The 19,354-nt window shown below is 45.7% G+C and overlaps 1 protein-coding gene across 7 annotated transcripts in view; it reads right to left on the reverse strand.

Moving 5' to 3' along the window:
• Window positions 1-19,354, reverse strand: part of LOC112236778 (polypyrimidine tract-binding protein 3) — a 116,117-nt gene that overhangs the window by 41,995 nt on the left and 54,768 nt on the right. For all 7 annotated transcript variants that reach the window (XM_042302775.1, XM_042302781.1, XM_042302780.1 and 4 more), the window contains one exon: window positions 7,219-7,365. In XM_042302775.1, the coding sequence (XP_042158709.1) occupies window positions 7,219-7,365 (147 nt within the window). The remainder of the gene's footprint in view (window positions 1-7,218; window positions 7,366-19,354) is intronic.

Genomic DNA, 19,354 nt, shown 5'->3' on the forward strand with positions numbered 1-19,354 from the left:
CTACAGTATAACCTATAACCTACAGTATAACCTAAAACCTGTAACCTACAGTATAACCTGTAACCTACAGTATAACCTATAACCTACAGTACAACCTGTAACCTACAGTATAACCTATAACCTACAGTATAACCTATAACCTGTAACCTACAGTATAACCTGTAACCTACAGTATAACCTGTAACCTACAGTATAACCTATAACCTACAGTATAACCTATAACCTGTAACCTACAGTATAACATATAACCTAGAGTATAACATATAACCTACAGTATAACCTATAACCTGTAACCTACAGTATAACCTGTAACCTACAGTATAACCTGTAACCTACAGTATAACCTGTAACCTACAGTACAACCTGTAACCTACAGTATAACCTATAACCTACAGTATAACCTGTAACCTACAGTATAACCTATAACCTACAGTATAACCTATAACCTACAGTATAACCTGTAACCTACAATATAACCTATAACCTACAGTATAACCTATAACCTACAGTATAACCTGTAACCTACAGTATAACCTATAACCTACAGTATAACCTGTAACCTGTAACCCACAGTACAACCTGTAACCTACAGTATAACCTGTAACCTACAGTATAACCTGTAACCTACAGTATAACCTGTAACCTGTAACCTACAGTATAACCTGTAACCTACAGTATAACCTATAACCTGTAACCTACAGTATAACCTATAACCTGTAACCTAGAGTATAACCTGTAACCTACAGTATAACCTATAACCTGTAACCTACAGTATAACCTATAACCTACAGTATAACATGTAACCTATAACCTACAGTATAACCTATAACCTACAGTATAACCTGTAACCTACAGTATAACGTATAACCTAGAGTATAACCTATAACCTACAGTATAACCTATAACCTGTAACCTACAGTATAACCTGTAACCTACAGTATAACCTGTAACCTACAGTATAACCTGTAACCTACAGTATAACCTGTAACCCACAGTACAACCTGTAACCTACAGTATAACCTATAACCTACAGTATAACCTATAACCTGTAACCTACAGTATAACCTATAACCTACAGTATAACCTGTAACCTACAGTATAACCTATAACCTACAGTATAACCTGTAACCTACAGTATAACCTATAACCTACAGTATAACCTGTAACCTACAGTATAACCTATAACCTACAGTATAACCTGTAACCTACAGTATAACCTGTAACCTACAGTATAACCTGTAACCTACAGTATAACCTGTAACCTACAGCACAACCTGTAACCTACAGTATAACCTATAACCTACAGTATAACCTATAACCTGCAACCTACAGTATAACCTATAACCTACAGTATAACCTGTAACCTACAGTATAACCTGTAACCTACAATATAACCTATAACCTACAGTATAACCTGTAACCTATAACCTACAGTACAACCTGTAACCTACAGTATAACCTGTAACCTACAGTATAACCTATAACCTGTAACCTACAGTATAACCTGTAACCTGTAACCTACAGTATAACCTATAACCTACAGTATAACCTATAACCTGTAACCTACAGTATAACCTGTAACCTACAGTATAACCTGTAACCTACAGTATAACCTATAACCTACAGTATAACCTATAACCTACAGTATAACCTGTAACCTACAGTATAACCTGTAACCTACAGTATAACCTATAACCTACAGTATAACCTATAACCTACAGTATAACCTATAACCTACAGTATAACCTATAACCTACAGTATAACCTATAACCTGTAACCTACAGTATAACCTATAACCTATAACCTACAGTATAACCTGTAACCTACAGTATAACCTGTAACCTACAGTATAACCTATAACCTACAGTATAACCTATAACCTACAGTATAACCTATAACCTACAGTATAACCTGTAACCTACAGTATAACCTGTAACCTACAGTACAACCTAAAACCTGTAACCTACAGTATAACCTGTAACCTACAGTATAACCTGTAACCTACAGTATAACCTATAACCTACAGTATAACCTATAACCTACAGTATAACCTGTAACCTACAGTATAACCTGTAACCTACAGTATAACCTATAACCTACAGTATAACCTGTAACCTACAGTATAACCTGTAACCTACAGTATAACCTGTAACCTACAGTATAACCTATAACCTACAGTATAACCTGTAACCTACAGTATAACCTATAACCTACAGTATAACCTGTAACCTACAGTATAACCTGTAACCTACAGTACAACCTGTAACCTACAGTATAACCTGTAACCTACAGTATAACCTGTAACCTACAGTATAACCTGTAACCTACAGTATAACCTATAACCTACAGTATAACCTATAACCTATGGTATAACCTATAACCTGTAACCTACAGTATAACCTGTAACCTACAGTATAACCTATAACCTACAGTATAACCTGTAACCTACAATATAACCTGTAACCTACAGTTTTTCGTGCTTTTGACCAGGGCCCATAGGGAACAGGAAAGGGTAGAGATAGGAGGAGAGGGGTATAGGCGAGGGTAGAGGTAGAGGTAGGAGGAGAGGGTAGAGATAAGACGAGAGGGTAGGGGTAGGAGGAGAGGGTAGAGGTAGAGTTAGGAGGAGAGTGTAGAGGTGGATGTAGGAGGAGAGGGTAGAGGTAGGAGGGAGAGGGTAGAGGTAGGAGGAGAGGGTAGAGGTAGGAGGAGAGGGTAGAGGTAGGAGGAGGAGGGTAGAGGTAGGAGGAGAGGGTAGAGGTAGGAGGAGAGGGTAGAGGTAGGAGGAGAGGAGGAGAGGGTAGAGGTAGGAGGAGAGGGTAGAGTTAGGAGGAGAGGGTAGAGTTAGGAGGAGAGGGTAGAGTTAGGAGGAGAGGGTAGAGTTAGGAGGAGAGGGTAGAGTTAGGAGGAGAGGGTAGAGGTAGGAGGAGAGGGTAGAGGTAGGAGGAGAGGGTAGAGGTAGGAGGAGAGGGTAGAGGTAGGAGGAGAGGGTAGAGGTAGGAGGAGAGGGTAGAGGTAGAGGTAGGAGGAGAGGGTCGAGGTAGAGGTAGGAGGAGAGGGTTGAGGTAGAGGTAGGAGGAGAGTGTAGAGGTAGGAGGAGAGTGTAGAGGTAGGAGGAGAGTGTAGAGGTAGGAGGAGAGTGTAGAGGTAGGAGGAGAGTGTAGGAGGTAGGAGGAGGAGAGTGTAGAGGTAGGAGGAGAGTGTAGAGGTAGGAGGAGAGTGTAGAGGTAGGAGGTGTAGAGGTGGAGAGGTAGGAGGAGGAGGTGTAGAGGTAGGAGGAGAGGGTAGAGGTAGGAGGAGAGGGTAGAGGTAGGAGGAGAGGGTAGAGGTAGGAGGAGGGGTAGAGGTAGGAGGAGAGGGTAGAGGTAGGAGGAGCGGGTAGAGGTAGGAGGAGCGGGTAGAGGTAGGAGGAGAGGGTAGAGGTAGGAGAGGGTAGAGGTACGAGGTAGGAAGAGAGGGTAGAGGTAGGAGGAGAGTGTAGAGGTAGAGGTAGGAGGAGAGTGTAGAGGTAGGAGGAGAGTGTAGAGGTAGAGGTAGGAAGAGAGGGTAGAGGTAGAGGTAGTAGGAGAGGGTAGAGGTAGTAGGAGAGGGTAGAGGTAGTAGGAGAGGGTAGAGGTAGGAGGAGAGGGTAGAGGTAGGAGGAGAGGGTAGAGGTAGGAGGAGAGGGTAGAGGTAGGAGGAGAGGGTAGAGGTAGGAGGAGAGGGTAGAGGTAGGAGGAGAGGGTAGAGGTAGGAGGAGAGGGTAGAGGTAGGAGGAGAGGGTAGAGGTAGGAGGAGAGGGTTGAGGTAGAGGTAGGAGGAGAGGGTTGAGGTAGAGGTAGGAGGAGAGTGTAGAGGTAGGAGGAGAGTGTAGAGGTAGGAGGAGAGTGTAGAGGTAGGAGGAGAGGGTAGAGGTAGGAGGAGAGGGTAGAGGTAGGAGGAGAGGGTAGAGGTAGGAGGAGAGGGTAGAGGTAGGAGGAGAGGGTAGAGGTAGGAGGAGAGGGTAGAGGTAGGAGGAGAGGGTAGAGGTAGGAGGAGAGGGTAGAGGTAGGAGGAGAGGGTAGAGGTAGGAGGAGGGGTTGAGGTAGAGGTAGGAGGAGAGTGTAGAGGTAGGAGGAGAGTGTAGAGGTAGGAGGAGAGTGTAGAGGTAGGAGGAGAGGGTAGAGGTAGGAGGAGAGGGTAGAGGTAGGAGGAGAGGGTAGGGTAGGAGGTAGGAGGTAGGGGTAGGGAGGAGGAGGGGTAGAGGTAGGAGGAGAGGGTAGAGGTAGGAGGAGAGGGTAGAGGTAGGAGGAGAGGGTAGAGGTAGGAGGAGAGGGTAGAGGTAGGAGGAGAGGTAGAGGTAGGAGGAGAGGGTAGAGGTAGGAGGAGCGGGTAGAGGTAGGAGGAGAGGGTAGAGGTAGGAGAGAGTAGAGGTACGAGGTAGGAAGAGAGGGTAGAGGTAGGAGGAGAGTGTAGAGGTAGGAGGAGAGTGTAGAGGTAGAGGTAGGAGGAGAGTGTAGAGGTAGAGGTAGGAAGAGAGGGTAGAGGTAGAGGTAGTAGGAGAGGGTAGAGGTAGTAGGAGAGGGTAGAGGTAGTAGGAGAGGGTAGAGTTAGGAGGAGAGGGTAGAGTTAGGAGGAGAGGGTAGAGTTAGGAGGAGAGGGTAGAGTTAGGAGGAGAGGGTAGAGTTAGGAGGAGAGGGTAGAGTTAGGAGGAGAGGGTAGAGGTAGGAGGAGAGGGTAGAGGTAGGAGGAGAGGGTAGAGGTAGGAGGAGAGGGTAGAGGTAGGAGGAGAGGGTAGAGGTAGGAGGAGAGGGTAGAGGTAGGAGGAGAGGGTAGAGGTAGGAGGAGAGGGTAGAGGTAGGAGGAGAGGGTAGAGGTAGGAGGAGAGGGTAGAGGTAGAGGTAGGAGGAGAGGGTAGAGGTAGAGGTAGGAGGAGAGGGTTGAGGTAGAGGTAGGAGGAGAGTGTAGAGGTAGGAGGAGAGTGTAGAGGTAGGAGGAGAGTGTAGAGGTAGGAGGAGAGTGTAGAGGTAGGAGGAGAGTGTAGAGGTAGGAGGAGAGTGTAGAGGTAGGAGGAGAGTGTAGAGGTAGGAGGAGAGTGTAGAGGTAGGAGGAGAGTGTAGAGGTAGGAGGAGAGTGTAGAGGTAGGAGGAGAGGGTAGAGGTAGGAGGAGAGGGTAGAGGTAGGAGGAGAGGGTAGAGGTAGGAGGAGAGGGTAGAGGTAGGAGGAGAGGGTAGAGGTAGGAGGAGAGGGTAGAGGTAGGAGGAGAGGGTAGAGGTAGGAGGAGCGGGTAGAGGTAGGAGGAGCGGGTAGAGGTAGGAGGAGAGGGTAGAGGTAGGAGAGGGTAGAGGTACGAGGTAGGAAGAGAGGGTAGAGGTAGGAGGAGAGTGTAGAGGTAGAGGTAGGAGGAGAGTGTAGAGGTAGGAGGAGAGTGTAGAGGTAGAGGTAGGAAGAGAGGGTAGAGGTAGAGGTAGTAGGAGAGGGTAGAGGTAGTAGGAGAGGGTAGAGGTAGTAGGAGAGGGTAGAGGTAGGAGGAGAGGGTAGAGGTAGGAGGAGAGGGTAGAGGTAGGAGGAGAGGGTAGAGGTAGGAGGAGAGGGTAGAGGTAGGAGGAGAGGGTAGAGAGGTAGGAGGAGAGGGTAGAGGTAGGAGGAGAGGGTAGAGGTAGGAGGAGAGGGTAGAGGTAGAGGTAGGAGGAGAGGGTTGAGGTAGAGGTAGGAGGAGAGTGTAGAGGTAGGAGGAGGAGAGTGTAGAGGTAGGAGGAGAGTGTAGAGGTAGGAGGAGAGGGTAGAGGTAGGAGGAGAGGGTAGAGGTAGGAGGAGAGGGTAGAGGTAGGAGGAGAGGGTAGAGGTAGGAGGAGAGGGTAGAGGTAGGAGGAGAGGGTAGAGGTAGGAGGAGAGGGTAGAGGTAGGAGGAGAGGGTAGAGGTAGGAGGAGAGGGTAGAGGTAGGAGGAGAGGGTAGAGGTAGGAGGAGAGGGTAGAGGTAGGAGGAGCGGGTAGAGGTAGGAGGAGAGGGTAGAGGTAGGAGAGAGTAGAGGTACGAGGTAGGAAGAGAGGGTAGAGGTAGGAGGAGAGTGTAGAGGTAGGAGGAGAGTGTAGAGGTAGAGGTAGGAGGAGAGTGTAGAGGTAGAGGTAGGAAGAGAGGGTAGAGGTAGAGGTAGTAGGAGAGGGTAGAGGTAGTAGGAGAGGGTAGAGGTAGTAGGAGAGGGTAGAGGTAGGAGGAGAGGGTAGAGGTAGGAGGAGAGGGTAGAGGTAGGAGGAGAGGGTAGAGGTAGAGGTAGGAGGAGAGGGTAGAGGTAGAGGTAGGAAGAGAGGGTAGAGGTAGGAGGAGAGTGTAGAGGTAGAGGTAGGAGGAGAGTGTAGAGGTAGAGGTAGGAAGAGAGGGTAGAGGTAGAGGTAGTAGGAGAGGGTAGAGGTAGGAGGAGAGGGTAGAGGTAGAGGTAGGAGGAGAGGGTAGAGGTAGGAGGAGAGGGTAGAGGTAGGAGGAGAGGGTAGAGGTAGAGGTAGGAAGAGAGGGTAGAGGTAGAAGGAGAGTGTAGAGGTAGAGGTAGGAAGAGAGGGTAGAGGTAGGAGGAGATGGTAGAGGTAGAGGTAGTAGGAGAGGGTAGAGGTAGGAGGAGAGGGTAGAGGTAGGAGGAGAGGGTAGAGGTAGGAGGAGAGGGTAGAGGTAGGAGGAGAGGGTAGAGGTAGGAGGAGAGGGTAGAGGTAGGAAGAGAGTGTAGAGGTAGAGGTAGGAGGAGAGTGTAGAGGTAGAGGTAGGAGAAGAGGGTAGGAGTAGAGGCCCATTGGGAACAGGATGTTGTTTGGGACACAGTGGCTGTTCAGGGCAAGGACCATGTACTGTACATGTGGTGGACTCAGCCCCTTATTGGTCAGGTTGGACTGTACTCAGCCCCTGATTGGTCAGGTTGGACTGTGCTCAGCCCCTGATTAGTCAGGTTGGACTGTGCTCTGCCCCTGATTGGCCAGGAAACACTTTACTCAGCCGCTGATTGGCCAGGTAACACTGTACTCAGCCGCTGATTGGCCAGGTAACACTGTACTCAGCCCCTGATTGGCCAGGTAACACTGTGCTCAGCCCCTGATTGGTCAGGTTGGACTGTACTTAGCCCCTGATTGGTCAGGTTGGACTGTACTCAGCCCCTGATTGGTCAGGTTGGACTGCACTCACCCCCTGATTGGTCAGGTTGGACTGTACTCAGCCCCTGATTGGGCAGGTTGGATTGTACTTAGCCCCTGATTGGGCAGGTTGGACTATACTCACCCCCTGGTTGGGCAGGTTGTCTGTCTTGAGCTCGCGGTGGTTGGAGTACTGGATGTAGACTGGCTGGTTGCGTACGTGAGGTGTTGCTGTGGTGTAGTAGTTCACCATGGTGATCGCTGCCTCTTCAGAAGCCATTTCTATAAAAGCCTGGTTGGTTAGGGAGGGAACACAAAGACACTCATGCTAGACACTTAGTACAAGACAGAGATTTTGGGGAAAAGGAAAACGTAGTAGGGGTGATATTAGTGTTAACAGAAAATGTCATCTCAATTCAATAATTTTGAACGTGGTATTTTGTCTGCCCTGATCTCACTTCATTAACGTAGTGTGGAACGTAAGACTGTTGAATAAGAATGATGCTGCGTAGTGATCGACCATGTTTTGTTTCAGAGGACAGCAGCGTGTTAGCTAGGTGGGTACTGGCCCGATCATTTCTTACGGATTCTCGTAAAATCATCTTGTCGTCTCAGTGTTACAAATGTTAACATCTGATCTGCAATGTCATTTTGTTGTCCTCCCGGCTTCTGCACCTTTAAGAGACAATACTATAGGGACAACGAAACTGGTTCAGGAAAACGTGCAGTGGAGCATAATGTGACTTGGATGCTACTGAATAAGAATCACTCAGACTCATCTCAGCTAAACTGTTAGACATTATGAGATGCTGAACTCTTTGCCTGGTAGAACACAGCACCTCTTATGACACCTAATCAAACCAATTAAGCCGTACAAATTGGACAGGGAAATTAAACCAATCAATCCATATAAATTGGACAGTATCAAATAAAGTACAATTGTATTCGTCACATGATTGGTAAATAACAGGTGTAGACTAACAGTGAAATGTTTACTGACAATGCATAGTGATCTCCAAGGTGGCATAGCAGTTCAGACGTCTTTTGTCCTCGTCTTGTCGTGTCCTGTATATATATATATTTACAACTTTTTTCACATACATTTCATTTTTATTTTCCATCAACTCATCTTCAAAACACTCTCCTGCAACCCGCCTCACCAATTTATATTTATAAAAAGTATTATTTACCTCAAATCTGTAATCCTCCAAGAAGCTAGCCTGAAACTAGCCAGAAGCTAGTTAGCTCCTTTACTGGCAAATCGTTAGTATTCAGCTAACCACGGTTTGTGGTCATCAGCTATCCTTTAGCTCGAAAATCTATCGCCAGTTCTGTACGGCGCAGCGCGGCTCGGAACGGAACGGAACATACCGGACCAATTTCTCTCCATGTCCCTGGATTTCGACTGCTCTCTGGACATTCATACCCGGATCTCACAGCTAGCTAGCTGCTATCCGTGTGACTATCGGCCTTCGTCGATTCCGGAGCAAACATCAATTATTCCGGAGCTAGCCAGCTCCATCAATCACTCCTGAGTTCCATCAATCACTCCTGGGCTGCAGTCACCTATCCGGACCCGTTTTACTGCCTACGCGGAGCCCCACCGGGCCTTCATAACTGGACTGCCGACGTTATCTACCCGAAGGAGATCCGGCTGGCTCCTCCGTCGCGACGTTACCTGAACGCCCATCTGCGGCCTGCTAACCGTTAGCTATCTTACCGGCTGCTATCTGAATAGACAATCGGACAATTTATTTATTTTTATTATTATTATGTTTTCTTCTTGGGCATCTATAACTATATCTATTGTTTTTATTTTTGTTGTTGTGTGATTTGGATTAATCCCCTCTACCACACGGAACCCCACTAAACTACTGACAGAACGCAAGAGGTGGCTAACAACAGACCTCCATCCTATGCTAGCTTGCTACCGATGGCCTGGCTAGCTGTCTAAATCACCAACCAACCTCTCCACTCACCGGACCCTTTTGATCACTCGACTAAGCATGCCTCTCCTTAATGTCAATATGTCTTGTCCATTGCTGTTCTGGTTAGTGTTTATTGGCTTATTTCACTGTAGAGCCTCTAGTCCTGCTCACTATACCTTATCCAACCTATTAGTTCCACCACCCACACATGCAATGACATCTCCTGGTTTCAATGATGTTTCTAGAGACAATATCTCTCTCTTCATCACTCAATACCTAGGTTTACCTCCACTGTATTCACATCCTACCATACATTTGTCTGTACATTATACCTTGATGCTATTTTATCGCCCCCAGAAACCTCCTTTTACTCTATGTTCCAGACGTTCTAGACGACCAATTCTCATAGCTTTTAGCCGTACCCTTATTCTACTCCTCCTATGTTCCTCTGGCGATGTAGAGGTGAATCCAGGCCCTGCAGTGCCTAGCTCCACTCCTATTCCCCAGGCGCTCTCTTTTGATGACTTCTGTGACCGTAATAGCCTTGATTTCATGCATGTTAACATTAGAAGCCTCCTCCCTAAGTTTGTTCTATTCACTGCTTTAGCACACTCTGCCAACCCGGATGTTCTAGCTGTGTCTGAATCCTGGCATAGGAAGACCACCAAAAATTCAGAAATTTTAATTCCAAACTACAACATTTTCAGACAAGATAGAACTGCCAAAGGGGGCGGTGTTGCAATCTACTGCAAAGATAGCCTGCAGAGTTCTGTCCTACTATCCAGGTCTGTACCCAAACAATTTGAACTTCTACTTTTAAAAATCCACCTCTCTAAAAACAAGTCTCTCACCGTTGCCACCTGCTATAGACCACCCTCTGCCCCCAGCTGTGCTCTGGACACCATATGTGAACTGATTGCCCCCCATCTATCTTCAGAGTTCGTGCTGCTAGGTGACCTAAACTGGAACATGCTTAACACCCCAGCCATCCTACAATCTAAACTTGATGCCCTCAATCTCACACAAATTATCAATGAACCTACCAGGTACCTCCTCAAAGCCTTAAACACGGCACCCTCATAGATATCATCCTAACCAACTTCCCCTCTAAATACACCTCTGCTGTCTTCAACCAAGATCTCAGCGATCACTGCCTCATTGCCTGCATCCGTAATGGGTCAGCGGTCAAACGACCTCCACTCATCACTGTAAAACGCTCCCTGAAACACTTCTGCGAGCAGGCCTTTCTAATCGACCTGGCCGGGGTATCCTGGAAGGATATTGATCTCATCCCGTCAGTAGAGGATGCCTGGATATTTTTTAAAAATGCCTTCCTAACCATCTTAAATAAACATGCCCCATTCAAGAAATTTAGAACCAGGAACAGATATAGCCCTTGGTTCTCCCCAGACCTGACTGCCCTTAACCAACACAAAAACATCCTATGGCGTTCTGCATTAGCATCGAACAGCCCCGTGATATGCAGCTGTTCAGGGAAGCTAGAAACCATTATACACAGGCAGTTAGAAAAGCCAAGGCTAGCTTTTTCAAGCAGAAATTTGCTTCCTGCAACACTAACTCAAAAAGTTCTGGGACACTGTAAAGTCCATGGAGAATAAGAACACCTCCTCCCAGCTGCCCACTGCACTGAAGATAGGAAACACTGTCACCAATGATAAATCCACCATAATTGAGAATTTCAATAAGCATTTTTCTACGGCTGGCCATGCTTTCCACCTGGCTACTCCTACCCCGGACAACAGCACTGCACCCCCAACAGCAACTCGCCCAAGCCTTCCCCATTTCTCCTTCTCCCAAATCCATTCAGCTGATGTTCTGAAAGAGCTGCAAAATCTGGACCCCTACAAATCAGCCGGGCTAGACAATCTGGACCCTTTCTTTCTAAAATTATCTGCTGAAATTGTTGCCACCCCTATTACTAGCCTGTTCAACCTCTCTTTCGTGTCGTCTGAGATTCCCAAAGATTGGAAAGCAGCTGCGGTCATCCCCCTCTTCAAAGGGGGGGACACTCTTGACCCAAACTGCTACAGACCTATATCTATCCTACCGTGCCTTTCTAAGGTCTTCGAAAGCCAAGTCAACAAACAGATTACCGACCATTTCGAATCTCACCATACCTTCTCTGCTATGCAATCTGGTTTCAGAGCTGGTCATGGGTGCACCTCAGCCACGCTCAAGGTCCTAAACGATATCTTAACCGCCATCGATAAGAAACATTACTGTGCAGCCGTATTCATTGATCTGGCCAAGGCTTTCGACTCTGTCAATCACCACATCCTCATCGGCAGACTCGACAGCCTTGGTTTCTCAAATAATTGCCTCGCCTGGTTCACCAACTACTTCTCTGATAGAGTTCAGTGTGTCAAATCGGAGGGTCTGCTGTCCGGACCTCTGGCAGTCTCTATGGGGGTGCCACAGGGTTCAATTCTTGGACCGACTCTCTTCTCTGTATACATCAATGAGGTCGCTCTTGCTGCTGGTGAATCCCTGATCCACCTCTACGCAGACGACACCATTCTGTATACTTCCGGCCCTTCTTTGGACACTGTGTTAACAACCCTCCAGGCAAGCTTCAATGCCATACAACTCTCCTTCCGTGGCCTCCAATTGCTCTTAAATACAAGTAAAACTAAATGCATGCTCTTCAACCGATCGCTACCTGCACCTACCAGCCTGTCCAACATCACTACTCTGGACGGCTCTGACTTAGAATACGTGGACGACTACAAATACTTAGGTGTCTGGTTAGACTGTAAACTCTCCTTCCAGACCCATATCAAACATCTCCAATCCAAAGTTAAATCTAGAATTGGCTTCCTATTTCGCAACAAAGCATCCTTCACTCATGCTGCCAAACATACCCTTGTAAAACTGACCATCCTACCAGTCCTCGACTTTGGCGATGTCATTTACAAAATAGCCTCCAATACCCTACTCAACAAATTGGATGCAGTCTATCACAGTGCAATCCGTTTTATCACCAAAGCCCCATATACTACCCACCATTGCGACCTGTACGCTCTCGTTGGCTGGCCCTCGCTTCATACTCGTCGCCAAACCCACTGGCTCCATGTCATCTACAAGACCCTGCTAGGTAAAGTCCCCCTTATCTCAGCTCGCTGGTCACCATAGCATCTCCCACCTGTAGCACACGCTCCAGCAGGTATATCTCTCTAGTCACCCCCAAAACCAATTCTTTCTTTGGCCGCCTCTCCTTCCAGTTCTCTGCTGCCAATGACTGGAACGAACTACAAAAATCTCTGAAACTGGAAACACTTATCTCCCTCACTAGCTTTAAGCACCAACTGTCAGAGCAGCTCACAGATTACTGCACCTGTACATAGCCCACCTATAATTTAGCCCAAACAACTACCTCTTTCCCAACTGTATTTAATTTTTATTTATTTATTTATTTTGCTCCTTTGCACCCCATTATTTTTATTTCTACTTTGCACATTCTTCCATTGCAAAACTACCATTCCAGTGTTTTACTTGCTATATTGTATTTACTTTGCCACCATGGCCTTTTTTGCCTTTACCTCCCTTCTCACCTCATTTGCTCACATTGTATATAGACTTGTTTATACTGTATTATTGACTGTATGTTTGTTTTACTCCATGTGTAACTCTGTGTCGTTGTATCTGTCGAACTGCTTTGCTTTATCTTGGCCAGGTCGCAATTGTAAATGAGAACTTGTTCTCAACTTGCCTACCTGGTTAAATAAAGGTAAAATAAAAATAAATAAAAAGAGAGAATTAATAGAAAAGTAATAATAAATACACAATGAGCAACGATAACGAGTAACGATAAGGAGTAACAATAGTGAGCAACGATAACGAGTAACGATAATGAGTAACAATAGCGAGCAACGAGAACGAGCAAGAGATAATGGGTAGCGATAACGAGCAATGATAGCAAGTAACGATAACAGGTAACGATAATGAGTACCGATAACGAGCAACGATATCAAGTAACGATAACGAGTAACGATATTGAGTAACAATAATGAGAAGCAATAACGAGTAACGATAACGAGTAACGATACCGAGTAACAATAGCAAGTAACAATAACAAGTAACGATAACGAGTAACGATAACGGGTGACAATAACGGGTAACAATAACAGGTAACGATAACGGGCAACGATAACGATAACGAGTAACGATAACGAGTAACGATAACGAGTATGCATCAGAATTGAGCATGCATCAGTTTTGTGTGACGTATTGTTGTCTCTACCTTCTTGCCCTTTGTGCTGTTGTCTGTGCCCCAATAATGTTTGTACCATGTTTTGTGCTGCTACCATGTTGTGCTGCTACCATGTTGTGTTGCTACCGTGCTGTGTTGTCTTGTTGTGTTGCTACCATGGTGTGTTGTCATGTTGTGCTGCTACCATGTTGTGTTGTCATGTTGTGCTGCTACCATGCTGTGTTGTCATGTTGTGTTGCTGACATGCTGTGTTGTCATGTTGTGCTGCTACCATGCTGTGTTGTCATGTTGTGTTGCTGACATGCTGTGTTGTCATGTTGTGCTGCTACCATGCTGTGTTGTCATGTTGTGTTGCTACCATGCTGTGTTGTCATGTTGTGCTGCTACCATGCTGTGTTGTCATGTTGTGCTGCTACCATGCTGTGTTGTCATGTTGTGCTGCTGCCATGCTGTGTTGGCATGTTGTGTTGCTACCATGCTGTGTTGTCATGTTGTGCTGCTACCATGCTGTGTTGTCATGTTGTGTTGCTGACATGCTGTGTTGTCATGTTGTGCTGCTACCATGCTGTGTTGTCATGTTGTGTTGCTACCATGCTGTGTTGTCATGTTGTGCTGCTACCATGCTGTGTTGTCATGTTGTGCTGCTACCATGCTGTGTTGTCATGTTGTGTTGCTGACATGCTGTGTTGTCATGTTGTGTTGCTGACATGCTGTGTTGTCATGTTGTGCTGCTACCATGTTGTGCTGTCATGTTGTGTTGCTACCATGCTGTGTTGTCATGTTGTGTTGCTGACATGCTGTGTTGTCATGTTGTGCTGCTACCATGTTGTGCTGTCATGTTGTGTTGCTACCATGCTGTGTTGTCATGTTGTGCTGCTGCCATGCTGTGTTGGCATGTTGTGCTGCTACCATGCTGTGTTGTCATGTTGTGCTGCTGCCATGCTGTGTTGGCATGTTGTGTTGCTACCATGCTGTGTTGTCATGTTGTGCTGCTACCATGCTGTGTTGTCATGTTGTGCTGCTACCATGCTGTGTTGTCATGTTGTGCTGCTACCATGCTGTGTTGTCATGTTGTGCTGCTACCATGCTGTGTTGTCATGTTGTGTTGCTGACATGCTGTGTTGTCATGTTGTGCTGCTACCATGTTGTGCTGTCATGTTGTGTTGCTACCATGCTGTGCTGTCATGTTGTGCTGCTACCATGTTGTGCTGTCATGTTGTGTTGCTACCATGCTGTGTTGTCATGTTGTGTTGTCATGTTGTGCTGCTACCATGCTGTGTTGTCATGTTGTGCTGCTACCATGCTGTGTTGTCATGTTGTGCTGCTACCATGCTGTGTTGTCATGTTGTGCTGCTACCATGCTGTGTTGTCATGTGTTGCTACCATGCTGTGTTGTCATGTTGTGTTGTCATGTTGTGCTGCTACCATGCTGTGTTGTCATGTTGTGCTGCTGACATGCTGTGTTGTCATGTTGTGCTGCTACCATGCTGTGTTGTCATGTTGTGCTGCTACCATGCTGTGTTGTCATGTGTTGCTACCATGCTGTGTTGTCATGTTGTGTTGTCATGTTGTGCTGCTACCATGCTGTGTTGTCATGTTGTGCTGCTGACATGCTGTGTTGTCATGTTGTGCTGCTACCATGCTGTGTTGTCATGTGCTGCTACCATGCTGTGTTGTCATGTGTTGCTACCATGCTGTGTTGTCATGTGATGCTGCCTTGCTATGTTGTTGTCTCTCTTTATGTAGTGTTGTGTTGTCTCTCTTTATGTAGTGTTGTGTTCTTTCTTTGTCTCTCTTTGTGTAGTGTTGTGTTGTCTTTCTTTATGTAGTGTTGTCTCTCTTTATGTAGTGTTGTGTTGTCTCTCTTTATGTAGTGTAGTGTTGTCTCTCTTTATGTAGTGTTGTGTGGTGTGTTGTCTCTCTTTATGTAGTGTTGTGTTGTCTCTCTTGTTGTGATGTGTGTGTTGTCCTATATTTACATTGTATTTATTTATTTTTAATCCCAGGTCCCCCAAATAATAATTTGTTCTTAAGGTTAAATAAATAAAATAAAGGGAACATCTAGAACATGTAGTACCTCTACTCTGGTCTTAATATCATATTCCCATTTGAATGGGAAAGGGTCATTGAGTAGAATGTGGGGAGACGGGGCACTTCCTTATCTAGCCTCCAATTAATCCTGATTACTTGAAAATGTTGAACCCTCCAACCCTGTCCTGCACCCAATTGGTCCTCATTAAAAGTAGTGCACTACATAGGGAATAGGGTGCCATTTGGGACATCTCCAAAGTCTCCTACTTCTGGTCTGAATTGGCATCTTCATAATAAATGTGGACCTCCGTATCCCATGGCATCTACATGCAGTAGACCCACATTAAATCACATCACATTTCATTTGTCACATGTGCCGAATACAACAAGTGTAGTAGACCTCACAGTGAAATGATGAATACAACAGGTGTAGTACACCTTACAGTGAAATGCTGAATACAACAGGTGTAGTAGACCTTACAGTGAAATGATGAATACAACAGGTGTAGTAGACCTCACAGTGAAATGATGAATACAACAGGTGTAGTAGACCTTACAGTGAAATGCTGAATACAACAGGTGTAGTAGACCTTACAGTGAAATGCTGAATACAACAGGTGTAGTAGACCTTACAGTGAAATGCTGAATACAACAGGTGTAGTAGACCTTACAGTGAAATGCTGAATACAACAGATGTAGTACACCTTACAGTGAAATGCTGAATACAACAGGTGTAGTAGACCTTACAGTGAAATGCTGAATACAACAGATGTAGTACACCTTACAGTGAAATGCTGAATACAACAGGTGTAGTAGACCTTACAGTGAAATGCTGAATACAACAGATGTAGTAGACCTCACAGTGAAATGCTGAATACAACAGATGTAGTAGACCTCACAGTGAAATGCTGAATACAACAGGTGTAGTAGACCTCACAGTGAAATGCTGAATACAACAGGTGTAGTAGACCTCACAGTGAAATGATGAATACAACAGGTGTAGTAGACCTTACAGTGAAATGCTGAATACAACAGGTGTAGTAGACCTCACAGTGAAATGCTGAATACAACAGGTGTAGTAGACCTCACAGTGAAATGATGAATACAACAGGTGTAGTACACCTTACAGTGAAATGCTGAATACAACAGGTGTAGTAGACCTCACAGTGAAATGATGAATACAACAGGTGTAGTACACCTCACAGTGAAATGCTGAATACAACAGGTGTAGTAGACCTCACAGTGAAATGCTGAATACAACAGGTGTAGTAGACCTCACAGTGAAATGCTGAATACAACAGGTGTAGTAGACCTGACAGTGAAATGCTGAATACAACAGGTGTAGTAGACCTGACAGTGAAATGCTGAATACAACAGGTGTAGTAGACCTCACAGTGAAATGCTGAATACAACAGGTGTAGTAGACCTTACAGTGAAATGCTGAATACAACAGGTGTTATAGACCTCACAGTGAAATGCTGAATACAACAGGTGTAGTAGACCTTACAGTGAAATGCTGAAAACAACAGGTGTAGTAGACCTCACAGTGAAATGCTGAATACAACAGGTGTAGTAGACCTGACAGTGAAATGCCAAATACAACAGGTGTAGTAGACCTTACAGTGAAATGATGAATACAACAGGTGTAGTAGACCTCACAGTGAAATGCTGAATACAACAGGTGTAGACCTTACAGTGAAATGCTGAATACAACAGGTGTAGTAGACCTCACAGTGAAATGCTGAATACAACAGGTGTAGTAGACCTCACAGTGAAATGCTGAATACAACAGGTGTAGACCTCACAGTGAAATGCTGAATACAACAGGTGTAGGTAGACCTTACAGTGAAATGCTGAATACAACAGGTGTAGTAGACCTCACAGTGAAATGATGAATACAACAGGTGTAGTAGACCTCACAGTGAAATGCTGAATACAACAGGTATAGTAGACCTTACAGTGACATGCTGAATACAACAGGTGTAGTAGACCTCACAGTGAAATGCTGAATACAACAGGTGTAGTAGACCTTACAGTGAAATGCTGAATACAACAGGTGTAGTAGACCTTACAGTGAAATGCTGAATACAACAGGTGTAGTAGACCTCACAGTGAAATGCTGAATACAACAGGTGTAGTAGACCTTACAGTGAAATGCTGAATACAACAGGTGTAGTAGACCTTACAGTGAAATGATGAATACAACAGGTGTAGTAGACCTTACAGTGACATGCTGAATACAACAGGTGTAGTAGACCTTACAGTGAAATGCTGAATACAACAGGTGTAGTAGACCTTACAGTGAAATGCTGACTACAACAGGTGTAGTAGACCTTACAGTGAAATGCTAAATACAACAGGTGTAGTAGACCTCACAGTGAAATGATGAATACAACAGGTGTAGTAGACCTTACAGTGAAATGCTGAATACAACAGGTGTAGGTAGACCTTACAGTAAAATGCTGAATACAACAGGTGTAGACCTCACAATGAAATGCTGAATACAACAGGTGCAGTAGACCTTACAGTGAAATGCTGAATACAACAGGTGTAGTAGACCTTACAGTGAAATGCTGAATACAACAGATGTAGTAGACCTTACAGTGAAATGCTGAATACAACAGGTGTAGTAGACCTTACAGTGAAATGCTGAATACAACAGATGTAGTAGACCTTACAGTGAAATGCTTACTTACAAGCCCTTAACCAACAATGCAGTTGAAGAAATAGAGTTAAGAAAATATTTACTATATAAACTAAAGTTAAAAATGTAATAAAAAGTAACACTATACAATAACAAAGCTATACACAGGGGGTACCGGTACCAAGTCAATGTGGAGGCTATATACAGGGTGTTATGGTACAGAGTCAATGTGGAGGCTATATACAGGGTATTACGGTACAGAGTCAATGTGGAGGCTATATACAGGGTGTTACGGTACAGAGTCAATGTGGAGGCTATATACAGGGTGTTACGGTACAGAGTCAATGTGGAGGCTATATACAGGGTGTTACGGTACCGAGTCAATGTGGGGGCTATATACATGAGGTGCCGGTACCAAGTCAATGTGGAGGCTATATACAGGAGGTGCCGGTACCGAGTCAATGTGGAGGCTATATACAGGGGGTGCCGGTACAGAGTCAATGTGGAGGCTATATACAGGGGGTACTGGTACAGAGTCAATGTGGAGGCTATATACAGGGAGTACCGGTACCAAGTCAATGTTGAGGCTATACACAGGGGGTACCGGTACCAAGTCAATGTGGAGGCTATATACAGGGGGTACCGGTACCAAGTCAATGTGGAGGCTATATACAGGGGGTACCGGTACAGAGTCAATGTGGAGGCTATATACAGGGGGTACCGGTACCAAGTCAATGTGGAGGCTATATACATGGGGTAATTGATTGCTCAGGAGTCTTATGGCTTGGGGGTAGAAGCTGTTAAGGAGCCCTCTGTAGTTGCCTTACCATGCTCTCGATGGTGCAGCTGTAGAACTTTTTGAGGATCTGGGGTCCCATGACAAATCTTTTCAGTCTCCTGAGGGGGAAAAGGTTTTGTCGTGCCCTCTTCACGAGTGTCTTGGTGTGTTTGAACCATGATTGTTTGTTGGTGATGTGGACACCAAGGAACTTGAAACTCTCGACCCGCTCCACTACAGCCCCATCAATGTTAATGGGGGTGTGTTCGGCCCTCCTTCTCATGTAGTCTACGATCAGCTCGTGTCTTGCTGACGTTGAGGGAGAGGTTGTTGTCCTGGCAACACACTGCCAGGTCTCTGACCTCTCCCTATAGGCTGTCTCATCGTTGAGGGAGAGGTTGTTGTCCTGGCACCACACTGCCAGGTCTCTGACCTCCCCCTATAGGCTGTCTCATCGTTGAGGGAGAGGTTGTTGTCCTGGCAACACACTGCCAGGTCTCTGACCTCCCCCAATAGGCTCTCTCATCGTTGAGGGAGAGGTTGTTGTCCTGGCACCACACAGACAAGCCTCTGACCTCCTCCCTATAGGCCGTCTCATCTGGCACCACACGGCCAGGTCTCTGACCTCCTCCCGATAGGCTGTCTCATCGTTGAGGGAGAGGTTGTTGT

Source organism: Oncorhynchus tshawytscha, linkage group LG20 (assembly GCF_018296145.1).
Source record: "Oncorhynchus tshawytscha isolate Ot180627B linkage group LG20, Otsh_v2.0, whole genome shotgun sequence".
NCBI lineage: Eukaryota > Metazoa > Chordata > Actinopteri > Salmoniformes > Salmonidae > Oncorhynchus > Oncorhynchus tshawytscha.